The sequence below is a fragment of the Alnus glutinosa genome, chromosome 3, assembly GCF_958979055.1.
Source record: "Alnus glutinosa chromosome 3, dhAlnGlut1.1, whole genome shotgun sequence".
In the NCBI taxonomy this organism is placed as follows: Eukaryota; Viridiplantae; Streptophyta; class Magnoliopsida; order Fagales; family Betulaceae; genus Alnus; species Alnus glutinosa.
The window spans coordinates 18,830,362-18,854,687 of NC_084888.1; the positions used below are offsets into that span (position 1 = coordinate 18,830,362).

General features: G+C 36.6%; 2 protein-coding genes and 1 pseudogene across 2 annotated transcripts; 1 reads left to right on the top strand and 2 right to left on the bottom strand.

Moving 5' to 3' along the window:
* Positions 1-11,261: 11,261 nt before the first annotated feature.
* On the top strand, positions 11,262-11,360 carry LOC133865121 (small nucleolar RNA Z247; annotated as a pseudogene).
* Positions 11,361-15,493: 4,133 nt separating this feature from the next.
* LOC133862417 (beta-amyrin synthase 2-like) lies at positions 15,494-18,377 on the bottom strand. The gene is made up of 11 exons (XM_062298225.1): positions 18,290-18,377; positions 17,907-18,026; positions 17,580-17,702; positions 17,383-17,481; positions 17,191-17,247; positions 16,868-16,914; positions 16,647-16,790; positions 16,311-16,488; positions 16,079-16,159; positions 15,878-15,961; positions 15,494-15,770 (listed from the first exon to the last, which is right to left on the bottom strand). The coding sequence occupies exons 3-11, from the start codon at positions 17,667-17,669 to the stop codon at positions 15,648-15,650; spliced, it is 903 nt and encodes a 300-aa protein (XP_062154209.1). The 5' UTR covers positions 17,670-17,702; positions 17,907-18,026; positions 18,290-18,377; the 3' UTR covers positions 15,494-15,647.
* A 2-nt stretch (positions 18,378-18,379) lies between these two features.
* Positions 18,380-19,716, bottom strand: LOC133863241 (beta-amyrin synthase-like). Its single transcript, XM_062299202.1, has 4 exons — positions 19,617-19,716; positions 18,908-19,074; positions 18,578-18,766; positions 18,380-18,403 (listed from the first exon to the last, which is right to left on the bottom strand). Exons 1-4 carry the CDS (start codon positions 19,714-19,716, stop codon positions 18,380-18,382), a joined length of 480 nt encoding a protein of 159 aa, XP_062155186.1.
* Positions 19,717-24,326: the final 4,610 nt, after the last annotated feature.

Consider the following 24,326-nt stretch of genomic DNA (forward strand, 5'->3'; position numbering starts at 1 on the left):
TTTATAGTTGGTAATGATAAAAAAAAAACTGGAAAACCGCTATTCGAATATGAGATAATACCTAAACGACGTTGTCTAATTAATTTAATATATTATTAAGGGTATGCAGATGCGGTTAATAATGATATTTGCATATCTTAAAACTGCTATCCGCATATGCGGATAGTGTTTTTTGCTAACCACATCTGAATAGCGGACAACTAGTGGTTATTATCCGCCTACATTTTCACCCTTACAACAAACCACAAAATACAAGACTAGAGTCAATTATTCTTATCTCAAAGACAGAAACTTTAGACAATTTTTGGTCTCCAAGCCAAGCAAGCTCTTTATCTTTCTCTATCTACTTCTCTCTCTCTCTCTCTCTCACTCTAGGGTTGATGGGTGGCGAGCCGGGAGGTTTTGCTAGGGTTTCCTAGCCCATAAATAGAGTGTTCCCACATTTCTAAGCTTTTTGATGTATTATTATCACATGCAACACTATGACCATTCGAACAGCTATCTCAAACAGTTCAGACGATGTTCCTAAAATTTTGTTACCTCCTTCGTGGCATCGTTCGAACGTTCTTTAGTGTTGATGTTGCATCGTTCAAATAGTTCACAGATAGTCCGAACTTTTTCCTGATTCCCAAATTCTAAGGCCAAGCATTTATAATTTTGGGTGTTCTTTTGCATTTCAACCATCTATTTTGGGTGATTTAGAAAATCAACGATATTAATCTATCTCAGTTTTATTGCTTTGTTTATTAACAAATTATTTCCATAGACGATTTTTGCCACATGTTATGGCTGGGCATTACAGTCACACTTCCAATTTTCTCCTTATGGTGTTAGGAGGGATTGGGGATACGACAGAAAATATATTCAATTTATCACCAAATCCCAAGCTAAATTTTGACCCAATTTTATAATTCTTTCTTAATGGTCTAAAAATATCATACTACAGATTAATTAGATTAGTTTTAATCTGTTACGAATTAGTTCAGTTTGTTATCTTAGTTAAACATGTGTAATTATGTTATTGGTTTCTAGCTTGTATAAATACAGATTCAACTCTAATAATTCATTCTTAACTCTAATGAGATAAGGTTTCACTCTCTGAATTCTCTTTCTCTCTCAAAGTTCATCTTATTTTCTCTCTTCTTCATCTGTTGAATTTCTGCATAATCAAAATCTGATATGGTATTAGAGCATTCATCCATGAATGATTCTTCTGCTCCACCTCCTCCATTCTCAAATGAGAATTTCTCAAGTCTGTTTTTTCTCCACCATGGCGACAGTCCCGGAGTAGTGCTCGTTTCTCAGATGCTGAATGGAGATAATTTTAGCACATGGCCTCGTTCCATGGAAATGGCCTTGATTGCCAAGAATAAGGTTGGTTTCATCGATGGCACTATTCCTAAACCATCTCCTACTAATTCTTCTTTTCACGCTTGGATGCGTTGTAACATGAAGGTTTTATCGTGGATTCTCAATTCGGTTTCCACTGAGATAGCAAGCGTGTGATTTTCATTGATTCTGCTACTGCTATGTGGTCCGGCTTGCAAGAACGCTTTTCACAAAGCAATAGCCCTAGAATTTTCCAATTACAGAAGAAGATTTATGTTCTTGCACAAGGAAACAATTCTGTTAGTGTGTATTATACTCAATTGAAGGGCCTTTGGGATGAATTGCTGAGCTTTCGTCCAGTTTCAAAATGCACTTGTGGAGGATCAAAGGTTCTCGTTGATCATCATCACCAAGAGTATGTGTTTCACTTTCTTATGGGTTTAAATGAATTTTTTGTTAATGTCAGAGGGCAGATTCTTCTGGTAGATCCTTTACCACCTATAAATAAGGTGTTTTCCTTGGTAATCCAAGAAGAGAGGCAATGTGAGCTTTGTGCCTATTCTTCCTTTGTTCACGATACAGCAGCACTATCCAAGACTAATTCGTCTTCTTCAACTCCATATCCCAAATAGCCACATATCCGCAAGCAACGTCCCACCTGCGCTCATTGTGGTCTTCTTGGCCACAATATTGACAAGTGTTACAAATTACACGGCTTTCCTCCAGGTTATAAACCTAAGCCACGACCTGCTTCTGCTCATCAGGTTTAGAATGCGGTTCAATCCTCCGATTCTGTTCAACTTTATGTGACTCAAGAGCAGTGTCAACAATTGCTTGCTTTGCTCAAGCCTCATGAAGTCCCTGCTGTAACGTCTCGGTTTTACAAAAAGCGTAAGTGAAAATTTTTCGATTTCCACGTGACATTACTAACTCATCAGAGTTATAAATATTGGCAGCGGAATATATTTTTCTTTCTTTATAATGACACATTAGAGCTGACTGAATAACCTTAATATAAAAATAATAACCTTTTGTTCTGATATAATAATTACATCCAAAATAATAACATATGTGCCTCATGCGGCACTTAATAAATACATAATTACTGCTTTATCCAAATAATGATTATATGCTAAAAGCCACCTCCTTAACCTGCTTCCTTTATACCTGCAAAACTCGCATGTGATTGTGGTTAACACCTCAATCTCATGCTGTGGTCGAGTGAGTCAACAGTCCTCAACCACAGTGATACACTGATTTATTTAACCATATGCAATGCAATCAAATGATGACAGTTATATTCACATACATTTAATCACATTCATTTATCTCCTTTAACTCTTTATTTACTTAAATCATATACTTGCTTATTGGTTCTTAGGGCCTTGTGCCCCGACTGTGAGCCTCGTGCCCGCCAGTCTACTACGGAGCCTTGTGCTCCCACTGTGAGCCTTGTGCCCGCTAGCTTATCATCTTTATGAAGCCTTGTGCTCCCTTTGTGGGCCTTGTGTCCGCCAGCTTATTATCTTCATTCCTTCAACCTTTGGTTTATCCGTCGGTCTTATCACTGAATTGATGCCTTGGTACCTAAACTTCGGTTTACCCGCTGGTCTAGTCAATTACTTGACGCCTTGATTTGTAAACCTCAGTTCATCCGTTGGTCTCCTCAATCACTAACGCCTTGGTACCTAAACCTCCGATCTTTTTATTAACCTATTCATAACTCATAACTTTACCATAGTATAATCATGTAAACCACATCATATGCATAATTCCAACCAAAACATGATAACCATATCAAATGTCAGACCATATGCATACAATTAAATAAAAACAGCAATCACTAGTCATTAAAGACTAAACCACACGTATCATCCTCAGTAAGTAAGAAATACTCACAATAATTCTTCTGGTTTCAGGAAAAGCGTTTACAAATAAATATTCTCTGCAATATAATTTAATACAAACAATAATAGATTAATATAATTCACTAAAAATACCTTTAACTCTATTCTCATTTCTAACCTTTAAACCTTACCATAATTTCCTATTTTTGCTTGAGTATAACCCCGACATATAAAATTGGTCCAATTACATTTTATTTCTAATATTTTATGCGGGATTTATTACGGCATTTATTAAGATCCTTAAGCATAATATTCCTGCCTCTATTTGTTATCTTTAATAAATATAATGTCATTTGGACATTATAACGACATATAAAATTGATTAATTATAATGCCACATATTTCATGCGGGCATTATAATAGCATTTATAAATAATAACCAAAATACACATTTTAGTTAAAATAGCATTATAAAAGCTTTAACATTAAAAATCATATATATATATATATATATATATATATATATATATATATATATATATATATATATATATATATATATTTTTTTTTTTTATATCAAATAAACGTAACAACTTACTAAATATAAATAATGAGCTTTATGTTTTAGAATAATAACCTTATTTTATTCCTATAAAATCTGGGCAGCATAACGGCATTAGTGTTAATAACGCTTAAAATACTTTAAAAGTATTTGGGCAGCGTAACGACGCTTTTGTAAAATATTATATTTTCACTCGGGCATCATAACAACGTATTTTTATATTTCAATACTCCGCTTGAAATACCTTGTTTAAAACACATCTTAAAAACATTAGGTACTTAAAATAATAAAAACTATAAAATCACCAAAATATTAAAATAACACTTTATTTAAAACTAAATATCATTTTCCTTCTTTTATTCTTTTTCTCTTTTTCTTTTTCTTTTCTTTCTTTTTCTTTCTTCTTCCTTTTGTTTCTTTCTTCTTCTTCACTGCAAGTAACTGAGAGAGAGAAGAGAGAGGGAGAGAAAGAGAACTAGAGAGATTCCCCACGAGAAAGAGATCTTCCTTGCTGCTTCTTCTGATCTTCTTCTACCTTTCTTGTGCTGGACAGACCGAGAGAGAGAGAGAGAATTTTAGAGAGATTGGGAGAGAATTTGAGAGAGTTTTGGAAGAGAAATGAGATGTGTGATCAGAGGAAAGGATTGGGTTCCTTTTATAGTGAAATGGACGGCCAAGATTGCTCCAAAACAATCGCATCTAACGGCTGGGGAGAAGATTTGGTATTAAAACCCGAATTTTTGAAGATTCGGTGCATGAATTTATTTCTACAGAAAGTCGATCGATTGCATTTTTACACTATTAAATAATCGATCGATCTAATTGAACAGTAAGTCGATCGATCTACTTGAACAGTAGGTCGATCGATCTACTTTTTACACTATAAAATAATCGATCAATCTATTATACTTAGCCAAATTTTCACCCGTTTCAGCACCTATATAACTAAATCGCTCGATCGATTATTTAATCGATAGATTGATTTCGGCTTCTAATAAGGGTTCGATTCCTTAATTGCACGATCGATTTTAAGACATTAAACAATCGCTCGATCAATCGAATTAGACCTAGTTTAATTCTAATCCATTTAACTCTTATATACTTATACACATATTTCTAATAAATATTTAATCTCTTAAATATTTATACCTATCTTGATGAATATTTATTCCACAAATATTCATATGTATGTTATTCCTATTATTAGGCCTTAAATCGTATTTTAGGATACTTTACTCAATATCTTAAAATACGGGGTATTACACCTGCCGTTACCACCAGCTAGTACTTCTGCACCTCGACAAGATCACATCTTTTCTAACATGGCAAGTAATATCCAAACTTTTACTCATGTTTCTTGTCCATTAGATAAGAGGTATTCTGTTTTTTCTTGTAATTTCATTTCTTAAAATTCATCAAATTCGTCACACTTGGATTATAGACATCGGAGCTACTAATCACATGATCAGCTCCGTGACTTTGTTCACTTCAATTATTGCCATTGTCTCTTAAGAAGTTAAACTGTCTAATGGTCACTTTGCTCAAGTGACACATATCGGTATAGTCCAATTATCTGAGCATCTTATTCTCAAAAATGTCCTTTGTGTGAGGCTTTTCATTCAATTTAATTTATGCTAGTCAATTACTCCGAAATATTCATTGTTGTCTCATTTTTAGTGCTGGTTTCTATTTTATTCAGAACTTGCACACTTGGAGGATGATTGGAATGACTAGAGAGCAGGGTGGCTTGTTTCATTTTCTGCAAACATCCAAGGCATCTACTCCTTCATCTACTTCGGCATTACAATGTACAGTTTATGATCCTACTACTGCTTTTGTTTTCTAGTTCCATTAAAACTGTTAAAGCCGATGTTTGGCATTTTTCGTTCTGGTCATCTACCACAATTTAGATTGTCTTTGTTGCATGATGTACTTCCTTTTGCTTCTTGTAAATCCATTACTATTTGTACAGTTTGTCCTTTAGCTCGCCAACGAAGATTAAGTTTTATTAGTACTTCTGTTTCAAGTTCAATTTTTTACTCGATTCATGTAGACATCTCGGGACCTTTTTCGGTTCAATCAATAAATGGCAGCTCTTACTGTCTTACAATAGTGGATGATTTTAGCTGTTTTACTTGGGTTTACTTGTTACAATCTAAAGCTCAAGTTCGTCACTTATTTCAGTCATTTTTTCATCTTATTAAAACTCAATTCCAGCTCAAGATTAAATTTGTTAGATCTGATCATGGGGCTGAATTTTGTATTCATGACTTTTATTCTACCAAAGGAATTATACACCAGTTAAGTTGTGTTGAAACTCTACAACAAAATTCAGTTGTGGAGCGGAAACATCAACATTTACTTAATGTTGCTCGAGCATTAAGGTTTAAGTCTCAATTGCCTCTTCAATTTTGGAGTGAATGTGTTCTTACCTTGATTCATATAATCAATCGAATACCTGCTCCTAATCTGTCAAATAAATCACCTTATCAATTACTCTTTTCCAAGTCTCCTTCATATCATCACTTGCAGTATTTGGTTATTTGTGCTATTCATCAACACTTACCCGCAATAGGTCCAAATTTGATGCTAGGTCTAAACCGTATGATTTTCATTGGTTATCCTTCTAATTCCAAGGGATACAAACTGTATGATTTAGCTTCTAAATCTATTTTTGTCTCTCGGGATGTTATATTTTCATGAGCATATATTTCCATTTGATTCTCAGCTTACTAATTTCAATTCTACTGGTTGCTTTGTCATCCCTTATCCTATTTCAGATATTAACTCTTCTAGCCCTACATCAGTTCATTCTCAGCCTTTTGTTGCTCACAATACTTCTCCTGTTTTGACACATAATTCCTCATCTTTTGATACTACAATTTCTTCTTCTCTTAATTTACCTGTTTCATCCCCTCCTATTCCTACAAGACATTCCACTCATGTTAAGCGTAGACTTGGATATTTGCAGCATTATCATTGTAATCTAGCAACTCAATATGCTCTTCCAATCAATTCTACAAGACATTTTTCAGGTAAACAACATGATATTTCTTCATTTCTTGGTTATCATAATCTTTCACAGTCTTATAAACATTTTACTTGCTCTGTCTCCTCTCATATTGAGCCTAAGTCCTTTTCCCAAGCTGTTAAATCTCCTCAATAGCGTGATGCCATGGCTGCTGAGATTAGTGCTCTTGAAGTAAACAAAGCTTGGATTATTATGGATCTTCCTCCCAATAAACATCTCATTGGTTGCAAATGGGTGTACAAAGTGAAGCTTAAGGCTAATGGTGAAATTGAGCATTACAAAGCTCGTTTGGTGGCAAAATGATACACTAAGTGGGAAGGGTTGGATTACTATGATACCTTCGCCCTGGTTGCCAAGCTCACAATCGTTCAATGCCTTCTTGCTCTTGCTGTCGTGAAGAATTGGCACCTTCATTAGTTGGATGTTAATAACGCATTTCTTCATGGAGACTTAGATGAAGAAATTTATATGAAGCTCCCTCCCAGTTTTGCTACTATAGGATCATCTAAAGTCTACAAATTGCAGAAATCTCTCTATGGTCTCAAGCAGGCCCTTCGACAATGGTTTGCCAAGTTCTCCTCTACTTTGATTTCTCATGGTTTCACACAGTCTAAGGCTGACTATTCTCTCTTCACTCGTACACAAGCTTCTTCCTTTATTGCTTTGCTTTTTTACGTTGATGATATAGTCATTGCAAGTGATAATGTTGCAGCAGTTTCAGAACTTACTAAGTTTCTTAATAGTGTGTTCAGCCTTAAAGATCTTGGTCCATTGAAATACTTTATTGGTATAGAGGTAGCCCGCAGTGCTAAAGGCATCTCTATTTCTCAACGCAAATATGCTTTGGAAATTATAGAGGATTTTGGTGTTCTTGGTGCTAAACCAGCCCTCTTTCCCATGGATACGAATCTTAAATTATCCCAGGGTGATGGTGAGCTACTTGATGATCCTTCTAGCTATTGCAGATTAGTTGGCAGATTGGTTTACTTAACCATTACACGGCCGGATCTTTCCTTTTCAGTTCAGCTCTTAAGTCAGTTTATGGATTCTCCTAGAAAACCACATTTGGATACAACATTTCGGGTCTTGAGATACTTGAAGTCCTCTCTAGGATAGGGTCTCTTATTTCCTTATGATTCTTCTCTTAAGTTGAAGGCCTTTTGTGACTCAGATTGGGCTGCATGCCCTGATACTCGTCGATCAGTCGCCGGCTTTTGTGTTTTCTTAGGTGACTCTCTAATTTCCTGGAAATCAAAGAAGCAGCATACGGTTTCAAGGTCCTCTGCTGAGGCTAAATACAGGTCCATGGTTGCTATGACTTGTGAGATTACTTGGTTACTTGGATTGCTTAAGGATCTCCAATGTTGTACGAAAAAGGGTGCAAACCCAAGTGTAGGCTTTCGCAAGTAATAATTCTCGGTAAGTACGAGGTCGATCAACAGGGAATGATCAAACAGGAGAGAATAATTTTTATTATTATGCAGAAAAAAATAAGAAGAAGAAATTTGACTTTGGTTTCCACTAGAAAGTGGAGCAATGGAATAGAATTTGAATTAAAAAGTAAACTACGAAACTAAAATAAATAAATTGGCTTTGGACGAAATTAATGGAAATACTAGGATTTCAAGGATCCACCTAGCATCATTTTACGTATTCATGAGACATATAACAATAACTCAATTAGGTAGAATTTCAATTCTCTTAATCGGAAAATACAACAATAAAGCACTCTTAAAAATAAAATAAATTGAATGTGGTTTAATTAGAATTTGATTTTGATAACATGACACAATAAATTAAGTATCTATTATTAATTTGAATCATATCAAACCAAATAGAATAAGTATTTGATATAAGCAAAAATAATAACAAATCAAAATAAATTTGCCATCATGAAACTTCTTTCAAATTAAAATTATTCTTGACATTCAATTATTAAACCATGAAGAACAACAAATAAAATGGTTTCACGAAGACAAAAAAAAAAAAATACTAGGCTTCACCTCTAGCCCTAGCTAAAGATTTAGCCACTCATGTCTATAAAAATAAATCTCATAATCAAAGTACTAAACATAAAATAAATTGAGAAAAAAATAAATAAAACTCTGCTTCAAAAATCTTCAGTGCCCTCTCTGCCTACTGCCCCTCTCCTTTTTTTTTTTTTTTTTTTTTTTTTTTTTTCAAGAGAAGAATGAATATTTATAGGCTACACGTTCTAGGGCTTCCGCGCCTTCACAATCTAAGGAAAGACGGGTGTTATTTTTGGTCTAAAAAAATTTTACGCGCTTGAAATGGCGCCTCCGGATATGGAAAGAAACCTCGGGCAAATCGTGGCTTAGCTTGGAAAGAATTCTTCCCCTCAAGTGGCGCCACACACCACGTGTGTTTCTCTCTTTTTTTCTTTATTTTTTTTTATTTTTTTTTTCTTTTGGTCCCAGGTCCCAGGTCCCACGCACGTCTAGCTTCTCCATTTCATTTATTTCTTTTCTTCTCCTTTTATTTTTTCTTTTCTTTTGGTCTTCTACAAAATAGCTCATCCTTTTTATTTTTCATTTCTTTTTGTAATTCCTACAAAAAAAAAAAAAAATACACAATTCATTGCATTGATATCAATTTCAGCTCACATTTAATAATTAAACAATATTCCACAATTAAATATAAAATGCAAGAATTAGAATAAAACATAGTATGATAATGTTTATATTAATAGAGAAAATATGCACTTTTAAGCTATTATCACAGCTTTCTCATTCTCAAGAGGCTTTGGTATTCTGTGATAATCAGGCTGCACTTCACATTGCAGCAAACCCGATTTTCCATGAACGCACTAAACACATAGAATTGGGCTGTCACATTGTGTGCGGGAAAATTGCTCAAGGGTTGATTCGGACATTACACGTTAAGTCTGCTCATCAACTTGCAGACATTCTTAGAAAAGCTCTTCCTCGTCCTGCTTTTCATGATCTTTTGTCCAAGATGAATGTCATCAACATATTCCATCCATCTTGAGCGGGGCTATCAGATTACAGATTAGTTAGATTAGTTTTAATTTGTTACGAATTAGTTCAGTCTGTTATCTTAGTTAAACACATGTAATTATGTTATTGGTTTCTAGCTTGTATAAATACGGATTCAACTCTAATCATTCATTCTTAACTCTAATGAGATAAGGTTTCACTCTCTGGATTCTCTTTCTCTCTCAAAGTTCATCTTCTTTTCTCTCTTCTTCATCTGTTGAATTTTTGCATAATTAGAATCTGATAGAAAATACATTTTAGAATCCTAAACCATTTTTCTTACATAATTACTGACCAAGCTCCTAAAAAAAATAGGATCAAAATAAATTTCTAAACTTGGTGAATTTATTTGATGCGATTCAGATCCATTTACCCAAATCAAAAGCTTTTAACCCTGACTAGTTCAAAATCCTTTCATGGCCCATCTTAGTCCGAATTTGTTCATTTTTTACCTTAGTTTTGTCTCGAATAGGTAACAAATACTGACAAAATTTATATTTTTCGGCAAAATTTGGGTTCTTTTCTGACAATAGTTTTTTTTTTTTTTTTTTTAATTGAATAAGGAAATGGTTACAAGGGAGGATTATTCCCACTTTTGATCCAAAATGAAGAAGTGGACGATCCTATGAATGAAAAAGATGTGGACTCTATTAGACTAGATAAATCTTTATCACCTAATAAAGATTAATCTATCTAGATTTGAATATGAGTTCTAGTTTATCTAAACTATCTTGATAGTTGTTGTATAGCTTTCTACCTCTAGTCTTACTAAGCTTATCTTTTGATAAGCTTCTATATTGTAAAGTCCTATTATAGGACTAACTCTTATTTGCTATATATGAAGATCACTAACCTACGGTTAAGGAATGCAAAAACATCAAACAATCATAAACTTTATATGGTATCAGAGCATATCAAGACAAACGTCTATGGCAACTCCCCCTCCTATCTCCGAAACTACCTCTTCCCAAACAACGCCTCCTGTTTCAAACCCACCTCAAACCAATTCTTCTGCAAACCCAACAGCATTTCAACATGTGCATAATCATATTTCTGAAAAGCTCAACCAAGATAACTAAATCTTATAGCGATTTCTTATGGTTTCGTTCCTTGAGGGCCAAAATCTCTTCGGCTATGTCGATGGAACTCATCCATGACCACCCCAACTTATTCCCGATCCCACTTCCGGTCTCCTCCTCTCTAATTCGGAATATCAGTCATGGTATCATCAAGACAAAATGATCTTCAGTGCCATCATCTCCACCCTTTCGGTTGAAGCCTTACCACATGTTATTGGTCTTTCCACCTCTCGGGAAGTCTGGCTCACCTTGGAGACCCTGTTCTCCGCTCAATCTCAATCACGGATCATGCAACTCAAACAACAAGTTGCTACCTTGAAGAAAGGAGCCCCCTCAATCTTTGCTTACTATAAAAAAGCGCAGGGATTCTCTCACCTTTTAGCTGCTATTGGCAAGCCCATTGACGCATCGGAACTCGTCTCCCACATCCTTGCAGGTCTTGGTCCAGAATATGATCCTCTTGTCACCTCCATGACAACACGCCAAGACTCAGTCTCTCTCAACGAACTCTGCGGTTTTATGCTCTCCTATAAGATGCGTTTAGAGCAACACAAATCATCCATTGATTTGTCTATCTCCACTGCTAACACTGCTCAGGGTCAAGGCCAATCTTATCCTCAATTCAACCGTGGCTCTTCCATTGGCTAGCGCAACAAGAACTTCTCCTGCGACAGAGGCCGTGGCCGAGGACGATTCTCACCTCAGCAATTCTCCTTCTCTGGTCGAGGTGCTTCTCAGCGCCCCACTTGTCAGGTTTGCCATAAACAAGGTCACACTGCCTCAACCTGCTGGTTCCGTTTTGACCAAGGGTATCAAACTGAAGCTTCTCCGCTGCATGCCAACCTAGCATCTGTTTCCTTTGCCTCTGATTCTTCCTGGTATCTAGACACTGGCTCCAACATCCATCTCACCAATGACGTCTCCAATCTCAACTTAAATGCAGAGGAATACACTGGAACTGACAAAATTCGAGTCGGCAATGGCCAAGGTTTGGAAATTTTACATTCTGGTCGAGGTATCTAGCCTACACCTTCACACAACTTTCTTTTACCATCACTGCTCCATGTCTCTAAAATCCAGAAAAATCTTATATCTGTTAACAAGTTTACACATGACAATCAGGTTTTTATTGAATTTCATCCCACTTTTTTTTTTTTTTTTTTTTTTTTTTTTTTGGTGTCAAGGACCTCCAAACCTGCCAGCTGCACCTCAAAGGCCCGAGTAGATCTAGTCTCTATCCATGGCCCTCATCTCGTGATCATTTTTCCAAGCCTCTTATTGCCCTCATTGGTGAGAAAGTTTCCTTGGATCAATGGCATAACCAGTTGGGTCATCCAACTTCTCCTATCGTTAGTTAAGTTATCAAATTCAATAAATTGCTCGTGTGTCCATCCAAGATCAATTCTGTTTGTTCTTCGTGTCAACAGGGCAAAAGTCACCGTCTCCATTTCAGTTTAAGTCCTTCTATTTCTAGTCGTCCTTTGCAATTACTTTTCCTTGATGTATGGGGCCCTGCTCCACTAAATTCTGTAAACAATAATTGGTATTACCACAGTATTGTGGATGATTTTAGTAAATATACTTGGTTTTATCCTCTCAATCTCAAATCTGATGTTCTTGCCACTTTTTTACGTTTCAAGCAACTTGTTGAAACATACTTTGGAACAAAAATAACATCTGTCTAAAGTGACAATGGAGGTGAATTTCGCCCTCTTCAAACCTCCCTCACAACAATGGGAGTCTCCTATCGTCTAAGTTGTCCACATACTCACCATCAAATGGGGTCTGTCGAAAGAAAGCATCGACATATTGTCGAAATAGGCCTTACACTTCTTGCCACTTCTAGTGCACCAATTTCTTTTTGGGATTCGGCTTTTGAGAATGTCGTTTATTTAATTAACCGACTCCCATCCAAAGTCACAAAACAGAAATCTCCCTTTGCAAAGTTATTCCAAATCTCCCCCGATTATAAATTGTTGAAAATCTTTGGTTGTGAATGTTGGCCATTCCTTTGTCCCACAATTCCACCAAACTTGCTTTCCGATCTCAATCTTGTGTCTTCATTGGTTATAGCAAGAATCACCTAGGATATAAGTGCCTTCACATCCCTTCTGGCAGAGTTTACATTGCTCGGCACATAGTATTCAATGAACATAATTTTCCATTTTCACAATCTATTACCACCCGGTCTCCACCTCATCAACTCTCTTCCTCTATCTCTATTCCTCATACAATTCCATCAACCAATCATATTCCTGACCCCCGCAGCTCCAGACCAGAAAATTCCCACAATACCTTACCAAATTACTCCCCTCAACCTCTAATTCCCTTCCACTCTTCAACAACTTCCGCCTCATCTGCACCAACCGAAACATCCCCTATACAGGCCCTAGTTCCTTTAAACCAAGCCCTTCCTTCAAGAGTGCATGGCATGATAACTCGATCCCAAAATTAGATTTTCAAACCTACTAAGTTCACAGATTGTTGACTACGATATCCTACTCCTCAAGCACTCACAGCTTCACTCCAAAGTCAGTATGTTGAGCCTACTTGCTACACTCAAGCTAGCAAGCATGCTGAATGGAGAGAGGCAATGAATCAAGAGTTTGATGCACTTCTCAAAAACGGTACCTGGTCACTTGTATCTCCCTCTTCTTCTATGAACATAGTTGGGTGCAAATGGGTTTTTCGAATAAAGAGGAAGGCTGATGGGTCTATTGAGTGCTACAAGGCTCGTTTAGTAGCAAAAGGGTTTCATTAACAACCCAGAATTGATTTTTCAGAAACCTATAGCCCTATAATCAAGCCTATAACCATTAGAACAATTCTCTCTCTTGCTGTCTCTGCAGGTTGGCTAGTCCATCAAGTTGATGTAAGCAATGCATTCTTCCATGGCAACCTCCAAGAATCTATCTACATGGAACAACCTCCTAGATTTCAGCATCCATCTCATCCTACGGCAGGTTGCAAACTGCACAAAGCCTTGTATGTTCTAAAACAAGCACCAAGAGCATGGTTTTCAAGACTTAGTGCTTGGCTTACAGAACTCAACTTCATGGGCTCCAAGGCTGATTCATCACTCTTCATCTACAAGGCTAATGGCATTCAAATTTTTGTGTTAATCTACGTTGATGATATCATCATCACTAGTTCACATCGAGGAGCTATATCTAAACTTAGACAAGATTTACACTCCTCTTTTGCTCTAAAAGATCTGGGTCATTTAAACTTCTTTTTAGGTGTTGAAGCTTCTTGGAAATCGGATGGACTTCACCTATCTCAACAAAGGTATATTCTGGGTATCCTCAAAAAGACTAATATGGAGCTTGTTAAGCCTGTCTATACTCCAATGTCCTCATCTACTAAACTTAGCAAGTTTGAAGGATCAACCATTACAGACCCTACACTCTATCGCAGCACGGTTAAATCTCTTCAATACCTATCTCTCATATGTCCAGACATAGCATTTACTGTCAACAAGGTCTCTCAGTTTATGCAAGATCCCCGAAAAACTCACTGGACTGTTATGAAATGCATCTTGTGTTACTTGAAGGCCACAATTGAGTACACTTTTTGCATCCACAAGCTCTCATCTCATCAACTAATAGCCTTCTCGAATTCAGATTGGGCTGGCTGCCTGGATGACCGCAAATCTACATCTGGGTATTGCGTCTTCTTGGGTAAAAATATGATATCTTGGAGTTCCAAAAAGCAGCCCACTGTGTCACGTTCTAGTACATAATCGGAGTATAAGGCCCTTGCAAATGCTTCTGCAGAACTGGTTTGGATTCAGACTCTACTAAATGAACTTCGGATCTCACCTCCATGTGCACCAACTTTATTTTGTGATAATATAGGTGCCACCTATCTCACTTCCAATCCTATCTATCATGCACGTACAAAGCACATAGAGATAGACTATCATTTTGTTCGTGACCAAGTTACAGATAAGTTATTTAATGTTTGGTTCATCTCTGGAAAAGATCAGATTGTTGATGTCCTTGCAAAGCCTCTACCTGCCAGCCGGTTTCTTCTCCTTGCTTCCAACCTCAACGTTAGGCCACCTATGTCGAGTTTGAGGGGGTGTATTAGACTAGATAAATCTTTATCACCTGATAAAGATTAATCTATCTAGATTTGAATATGAGTTCTAGTTTATCTAAACTATCTTGATAGTCGTTGTATAGGTTTCTACCTCTAGTCTTACTAAGCTTCCATCTTGTAAAGTCCTATTAAAGGACCAACTCTTATTTGCTATATATGAAGATCACTGAACTACGGTTAAGGAGGGCAGAAACATCAAACAATCATAAACTTTATAGACTCTCCAATAGTAGACCCAAACTAAACTAAAACAACGTTGAAATAATTACAAATGATAGAAAATTTGCTAATGTTGACTCTTTCTTTAAGGCATGCACCCGCACTTTTGCAGCAACATCGTACATGAAAATGTATGCTAGCTAGTCCTAGCATGGAGGATAATATGATATTAATTGTAAAACTTTATAATAAAACATGCTAAAAACTAGAATATAACAATTCAATAAGAATACATGTTTTTGAAGCTAATTCATTGTTTTTCAAGCTGTGTCTCAATACTCATCTCCCATTACACTTCCGTATCATTGGGTAGAAGTGACAGTTTTCATCAACCGTCTTTATTAAAAATGGAAAAAATTGAAGAGCTGATAGGCAGTGCCACATCAATCTAATGATATGAAGGTGAGGCGAGAAATGGGTATATAGAATTGCTGTATTCTATAATCCACAATGTATAGTTTAAACAGATTTGCTAGGCAATGAAACATGATTGCGATATTCTGCAAGTGCCCACAACGGGAAGGTACTCCTGAAAAGCGCGTAGTGCAACATGTCATTCTTCATAAAAGCTCCAATAAGCTCCTGCAATAAAAATATATATGCAGTAAATGGTTATATGACAAAATCATTTTCTAATATAAATAAAAGCTACTTTTGGTGTAATTTTTAATTAAGACAAGGAGTGGTACCTGTTGGGGGAAATCACCATTCTCCATTTGAGAATTGATCAAAAGCTTTGCTGCACGATGAAGAGGACTAGGGTCTCTCTCTGCCTATTATTATATATATGACATAAAATTTTATACTTCAAATCTTTTGAAAAAAGTATATGGAAAATTAAAATGATTTATGAATGAGTTAACTACAAAGAGCTTAAATCATGAAGTCACCTGCTGAGCATGAATTAGGCCCATCAAAGCCATTGCAGTCTGCACCAAATTTGATCGATTTCCTTCAAGAGGCGTATATTCCTGTAAACCATGGACAAAAAATATTTTTGTATTTTTGTTTTTGGAGATAGTCAACAACTAATTCAAGATCAGCTCTTTGTTACTGCACTAACTAACTAAATTTAGGCATCAATGAGGGCATAAGAAAGATTATTTGAAGGAAAGAAATTACCTTGTTTGTGCATGAAAGATAGCTCTCTCCCCAACCCCCATCATCGTTTTGTGTTTTGAGTAAAAATTCCACACCTTTTCGCATTGCTAGACAATTCTGATAAGTCTTGCCAGCAGCTTCTAACCCTACAAGTGCAAACCAGGTTGCATATATGAAGCAAATTCCCCAAATTCCGTACCTACATGTTAGAATATAAATTAAATGATTAAATTTTTCAGTTTTTATCAGATTAAGCTTTTGGAATAAGGGATGATTTAACTTGGTATCAAAGCAAAGGTCATGAGTTCGAACTTTGACGATTCAAACGAATCTAATTAACTCAACAAAGAAACATACCATGAACCATTAGGCTTTTGTGTGTCTTCAAGGTACCCTGCAGCTTTTGTGATGAAAATTTCAGTCTCTTTCTTCCTGTGCCCTGGATATAATTTCTTGAACAAAACCAATGCCTGTATTGTTGATGAAGTGCACTCAACATACCTGAATTACCTGCTTTTTAGTCCTTAAGTAATTTACAACATAAACAATTGTTAGAAAGAAAAGGTGCCAAGTCTTACTCATGCTCAACCATAGTGTCCTCAAGAAATTCTACAGGATTAACCAGCTGAAGAACAACACAGAAAGAGAATACCTTTGGTCAATTATTGCTAAAGATGCCATCAAAACAATAATACTGTACAAGGTTTCCACTAACACTAAATGTTATTGGAAGTATCTCTAAAGTTGAAATGGAAATTAAAGCAGATGGGGGAAAATGAAATATGATTTTTTTTTTCTAGTCTCTGAATATCATTTAATTATCATTTTGCTGTTAGATTGTGGTGTCGATGGCTTCCACTGGTTCAAACAATAAGTTAATTCAAAATGTTGAAGCATTTACCTCCAACCATGACGAGCCGGCTGCTGGCTCCCAGCCTGGTAGACCACCATTTTTACTCTGCAATAGTACTCATAAGATGGAGCTTCTTATTACAGTAATATGTTGGAGAGACAAAAGGAAACACAAGTTTATCTACTTTGTGCAAACATAAAGTAGTTGGAATACACAATTCCAGTACAGTCTAATTCTCACCTGCAGAGAAAGTATGAAATTGACTACATCATATAACCTTTCAGGTTCCATTTTCTCACCGACAATTTCTGGTGGCAGCATAGAGAGCAACAGTATACACTGGCATATAAGATATCTCAATGATCATTAACCCCTTTAAATGTGGATGAGGTGAGGTTCAAGTCTCAAATTAATTGTAGTTGAACATAATGAGTTACCTTTAAAGCTTCTGCAGTGCAATCAGAAACAGTCCATCCATGATCTTGGTCAGAGAAGGGCCATCCCCCTTTAGTAATGTGACGAAACATCCTTCTAAAGTCGCCAGGAGGATTATCCTTGACCTTCCCAAGTTTACGTTAGTTGACAAAGCAAGGCAAAATGTTAATGAAAAGGATCTAAACCCACGTGTATAAACTGCCTGAAGAGACATACGTTTATTAATACATATGAAAAATGCTTGAGGTACTATATAACTTTTACTACAAAATCACTTATAAATTGGTAGCTTTGACACTCCGTAATTGGAGAATGTAAATGAGAAAAACCTAGGATTTCTTTAGAAAGTCGTGTCCTTTCATAAGGGTAGGTCCAATTTCATCACTGAGATTAGTAGCGAGCAAAGCTTGGATGGCAAAGCTAGCATCCCAAACCTGGCTACCATAAGTCTGCATATATATGAACATGAAGTATGAAAATTGGGTAGACGTACGTACAACTAGTAATTTCAAAACAAAAATTATTACTTAAAGAGAAGGCCTGGCTGAATATAGAATGAAAAGTATAACTTGGGAAGCATCTCCAATGTGATTGAAAATTAAGTAAATTATTTATTTATTTATTTTCAATTTGAGAAACAAGAATAAATAAAAGCTGTAAACTCTCAAGATTCTATATATGATAGTTGTGACTAATATATATGTCTACTAACCTGCAACTTCATTCCATCTTCTCCAACCCATAAGATATCATGTATCCTATGAAGATGCTTCTTAAAGTAAACCCCATGTGGATCTTCGATTCAAGTAGCTAGCGTAAAAAATGGCTGTCCAATTGAAGGGGCATAAGAGTCTCTCAAGTTGAGGAGTAGGCATATATAACTTCATCATATATATATATATGAGGAGTGTATGCGTGCGGTGTATATATATATATATATCCTTGATCGATCTCTATGTATTCCTTGTATATAAAAATGAATAGTGTATTTATTTATTACCTTGTCCACCCCTCCAATGACAATGTAGCAACTACTCTCATCTTCATAATGAATGTGTTTCATCACTAGTTGAAGAGCCTTATTTCTTAGCTTGTTAAAAGGCCAACGAGTTAGAAGAGGCTCCGTGAGCATGTAAACACCATCCCAAACCAAATCTTGTATCCAATGATGAGGATAATACAGATCCTCCTACGTACGTACAACAATTAATTAATTAATTAATTTTACAAAAATCATTTCATTTTCTTCTATATATATGTATAATCAAATTAATTAATAAATATTGTCGTAAAAATTAAATGGTATATATATGCAAAAATCGATCATCACCTTCGCACATAAGTGGCGTGCTATCCTCCAATTAATAGTATGGTAAGGTTCAACATACAGCTCTTCTCTCAACTCTAAAATGAGAGGTGTTATCGGCCCAACAAACCTCTTCCCGTACAAATATGAAATTGAAAAATAAGTTACCCGAAGATAGCACCAAAGTGTTGCTGCATGTATACGTGGGATAAATGTATAATTATCAACGGAAACTTCACTTGCCTCTTTATGTTTCGACACTTTTGCAATCAGATTCTTAAGTTTAAAAAGTTACAACGTCAATTTAATTTCCAAAAAAATTTACAATGTCTCCTTTCCCTCCGAATTTTCTGTTAAGAATCCGTTTGAGTTTACGATTTCAAAACGTACAATCTAAAAATAGCGATTTAAAAATCATATTTTTACTATCTTTTTATTTTCATAAAGTTGATGTGGCTTTTAAAATTATATATGATTGAATCAAAATTCAATAATGACCCATATATCTCAAACCGAATAATAATTTTAAAAGCCAAATGAACTTTAAGAAGATAAAAGGAGAAAAAAAAATGGTTCCACAATATATATATAGAAGATGTAGAAGATGTAGAAGATCGATGAAGGTGAGAGATCTGCAATCGCCAGAGGAGGTCGCTGCTGTTCCTGTTGTTATGGCGGTTATCGGAAAAATGTTGACGAGCATCTTCAACCTCGGCTCGCTCCTCAGGCATACCGGCATTAGGGTCGAACTCCCATATTTGCCTCCCCACGAAGTTGTTTGTGCTAAAGAGGTAAGGGTTGTTTGCACCCTCCCCAATCTTCACCCTCCACATTCTTTAGCATGCACTACTCGATCTCCCCTCCTATCACTCACAAAATATTGCTCTTCTATTTATATACACTTCCTTCGATCTTAAAGTAAGTAAGTACACTATTAATCTTACCTACGTACGTAGCTAGGTTATATATATATATATGTTGACTAATTAGTCATTAAATTAAAGTTCATTCGCTTATGAGAGCTGCCAAGCACTACCTGAGAGTTGAGAGCCGCCTCTCTTAATGCTGATTATCTTGCTTGCTTTGGAGGGAAACTAGCTAGCTAGCCAACTACCAACTTATTAACACCATTACCATTTTTTTTTAAATTTTTTTTGCTACAGTTATTTTTCCAGTAATTGATGTAAATTAGCTAGTAACTAACTGGTGGAGCCAGTCTATAAATTAGGGTTGCATTTTAATAAAGTAGTTTTTTTTTCTTTAAAAAAAATTTAATAAAAAATTAGTAGTTTGTAGATAGCTAGGATGATCGAGTTAGGCACACATTTAACGTCCATTAGTATAGACGTGACAACCAATGGGGTTAAAAATTGTTCTTGGCTGTACCAACACTTGCAGGCACAACTATTCTTCTTGGCTGTACCAAATCGATCGATAAAATGATTGAACGTGAGTATGTCAAAAAACTAATTGTACTAAAGGTAATTAAAAGAAGAGATAGTTCGAAACTTCGTAGGTGCAAACTTCCTTTTGGGGCCAACCACCCAGGTTGTGTGGGGGGGTCTTCGGGCCTCTGACCATCTGCTTGCGATTTAAGGCCCAATGCTTGGAGTGGCGTCGGACATTGGGCCGGGGATTAGTTTACAGTTCCTGGTAGGTGGTCACTACGCTCGGAAGGTTCGACTACCACCTTGTGTGGGCCAGTCGTTTAGCAAACGAGGTACATCATAGCTATAGGTACTGTGGGATACCCTGATCGAAAAAAAAAAAGAAAAAAAGAGATAGTTTAAATGTCTTTCTCTTCTCCTGTTCTTCTTTTATACAATATTTTTAGAAAATTAGTCATTAAATTTTGGGTTACACACCTTTTTAGTCCCTGAGTTTTGGAAACTTTATTTTTTAATCCCTGAGTTTCAATGTGCATCATAGATGATACATAAGTTTTGTGAAATGACCAAATTAGTACCTCGGTTAACTTCTCTGTACAAAAACTAACGGCCCGCCACGCCACTGACACTTAGCACCACTAAAAACTCGACATCTGTCCAGTCAGATACGTCAGCATCCACTTAAATTCCAAATCACCCAAACACCTCCACATCACACACCCACGTCATTTGTTTATTTTGGGGGGAAAGTGTTTTACAATTTAAGAAACTTAAAACTGAAACTCAAATATTTCAAACAAAAAATTGAAATCATCTCATCGTTCATCTTAAAAAGAAATCAAAAAGGAATTAACTTGTAAATTGAAAACCCTAATCCCTAAACTCCTTCTCGACCGAATCCCTCCCGACCGACTCCCTCAAGATTTCTCTCCTGTCGACTCCACAGAACCGGCTGACTCCCTCCTGGACTCTCGCTCGATTTCTCTCCCGTCGACTCCACAGACTCGGCCGACTCCCTCCCGAACTCTCTCCCGTCGACTCCACAGAACCTGCCGGCCGGTGCTCCATGACTTGCGGTCTTCTCACCGAGGTATTTTGCCCATTTTTGTTTTTTTAGAGGACTTGTTAGAAGTTTATTTTGTGCTATATATATGGGTTGTGTATTGTGATTGTCGGTTGAATCTTTTTTTTGGTTTTTGGAACAAATGCTTGTCGGTTGTTGGGCAAAGTGATGAGGTTATAAAAACTAAAACTTTCGGTTGTTGTGGATGGAAAAAAGTTGGGTAGGGCCTGACCATCATCACGTGTTTTTGTCTTTTGTTGGGTAAAAAAAACCAACAACTAGTTTGGTTGGGTTGTTGTTCAGCACATTGCATTTTGGAATGTATTGCTTTATTGCATGTCTTTGTCTTTTTTTTTTTTAGTTTATTGTGTTTGTGGTTGTACATAGTGGGCAAAAGGGTCCCAACTGGGCAAAAGGGAACAATAAAGTACAAAAGCACAGTTATTAGATTAGTTTCACCCTACAGCTAAGTTAAGACATGATAAAGGATCTAATCCATAATGTGTTCACCAACTGTGCACGTCAAAACATGCTCAGCTTGGTAAAAACTAGAGATACACATTACTTTTCACATTAAACTGGGAAAGATTACACAACCTGTAATAATCACATTAAACTGGGAAAGATTACACAACTTGTAATAATTACATTATTGGATTGTTGCCTTGGTGGAGGATTTGATAGGGACTCAGGGGAGAAAAAAAAAAAAAACCAAGAACAGGGATAGACTGGACTTTTGTCAAGTTGTGTTCTGATTTAAGATTCAAATTATCATTGGCTTTAGAAAGAGAGAAGATTTTCTTTGAAAAGTTTTGTGATTTATTTGTTTGTAGTCTATATTTTACATATGGCTAGTTAGTATGAAGTTTGAAAGCTTCTTGGTATTTAGTGATACCTAGTTAAGTGTAAAATGAACTTTTCCATGGTGAACAGTTTTGAAATTAAGTTGAAAAAAATTAAACTTGTGAATGAATTTATAGTTAGGGGGTATTTTGTTATAGTTTATGTAATTCTACATGATTTGTACCATATTTTTAGGTCCTCTACAGAGTTTGCATAGGTGGCATGTCATGTATTATTAAGTGTCGAGATTAATTCTCGACACTTATGGTCTGCCATTCAATTTTGGATAATAAGAATGTTCACAACTAGTTTTTCCTAAACATACTCCTGGATGATTGATACAACCTAACTGTGGCAGTGATCATATCATATCCCATTCCTTTTGTTAGATGGTCTTACTTGTTTTTACATTTTACATACTCTCTTTGGTAATTAATTTTACAGTTTTTATTGCTAGAGTATGGCGATTCTTTTTTGTTTAATTCACAGGGTGCAAAATATGTCAGATCCAACATTTGAGCTACTTGTTTACCATCATGGGTCACTATCTGGACACAGGATGACCTATCTTGGCGGAGACATTTTGACAATTGCCGGTATAGATACATCCCAGTTCAAGTTTGGAGATTTGACCAACATTTTGGAGTGCTACCTGGAATATGAATACAACAACATGCCCAAAATGTATTACAAGTTTGATGATGAGACCAACAAGCAAATACAAGGTCTTACCAAAAATGGTGATTTCGTTACTCTGAAAAAAGGGTTGTTGAATAGTGGCAGGAAAAAGCTGCATGTTTTTGTGGATCATGAAGAACTTGTTCCTATTGAAGTGGTAGATCCTGTTTTGCTTTTGAACCAGTCTCCTGCAGAAGTTGAGATAAAATATGCGGAGGAGAATTTGTCAGAGGACCCACCCCAGGAGCCAGCAGTGCAATAGACACCCCAAGAGCTAGCAGTGCAACCTTTAACATAGCAGCCAAGGAAACGGCCACTCGAGCGGCCAAGGAAACAAAGGGATGAGGAGGAGGAGGAGGAGGAGGAGGAGGAGGACATTGAGTTGAATGATTTTGAGTTGACAGACGGTGAGGAGGAGGACATGTTTGTAGCGATGGAAAAGGATGTCCTACGCGAACCCAATGATGATATAAATACCTGGTTTCAGACTTGGGATAGAGATTCCAAAGCGGGCATTGGAGTCGATGCAGCAAATGAACTAGACTCGGATACATATGACAGTGAGTACTTCAATAGTCTAGACAGTGGTGAAGAAAGTGAAGGGTCAACTGTAAAGCGTAAGAAAAGATATCCAGAGTGGAAGAAAAAGCGGGACTGGAGTCAGACAATGGAGTTGAGTGTAGGGTTGAGGTTTATGAACCTGAAAGAATTTAAAGAAGCATTGCAATTATTCGCAGTGCGAAATAACTTCGACTACAAGTATGTGTACAACGACAAAAAATGGGTAACTGCCCACTGCAAATCGTTATGTGAAAATTGAAATTGACTTCTAAAAATAAAGTGTGTGCAACAAGTGTCAACAAAAATTAAGCACAGCGGAAAGTAAAAGACACACAGATTGTTGTTGACGAAGTGGAAACTCAATCAAGAGAAAAACCACTCCGGGGCAGCCAAACCCAGGAATTCCACTTTTCAGAAGACGAAGTTAGATACAAGATAGTAACACTTACATGTATCGATACAGTGGTCGTACCTTGCTCTCTGACGTGTAACCCAACACGAACGCTTCCCAACCCGGTCTCCTACCTGAAGGGGTCTTCAATGGAATTCCTTACCTTAGAGCCGACCTCTAAGATAGACTTCAGTTGTAGCCCAGTACACTTGAAACGGCTTTAGAGAGATCTTGAACTTCTTTGAGCTCTTGTGGAATTCAATACCGAATGCTTCCAGTTCTCAATGCCCAGGGGCCTCTATTTATAGGCTGAGGTGCAGAAAGGGCGACTGCTGTAATATGTACGGACGCCGTCCGGACGGTGAACCTAGGCCATCCGGACGGACAACTGTGCGACAGGATTTTCTGAAAATTTCGCTGAAATCTTTCCTATTTAAGACCTGCGTCCTGACGGTGAGACACTGACGTCCGGACGGTCGCACGTCCGCTGCAAGTAATTTTCATATAAGGCTTAGCGTG

Bases quoted from the DNA above. Each gene is read 5' to 3' on its own strand.
- LOC133863241 (XM_062299202.1), bottom strand. From the start codon at position 19,716: ATGTGGAGGGTGAAGATTGGGGAGGGTGCAAACAACCCTTACCTCTTT. The intron at 19,075-19,616 runs GTATGCCTGAGG...GTATACATGCAG, and splicing joins GGAGTTCGACCCTAATGCCG to CAACACTTTGGTGCTATCTT. The intron at 18,767-18,907 runs GTGATGATCGAT...GTACGTACGTAG, and splicing joins CACGCCACTTATGTGCGAAG to GAGGATCTGTATTATCCTCA.
- LOC133862417 (XM_062298225.1), bottom strand. From the start codon at position 17,669: ATGTTTCGTCACATTACTAAAGGGGGATGGCCCTTCTCTGACCAAGAT. The intron at 17,482-17,579 runs GTAACTCATTAT...CTTATATGCCAG, and splicing joins GCACTGCAGAAGCTTTAAAG to TGTATACTGTTGCTCTCTAT. The intron at 15,962-16,078 runs GTGACTTCATGA...ATATAATAATAG, and splicing joins GCCTAATTCATGCTCAGCAG to GCAGAGAGAGACCCTAGTCC.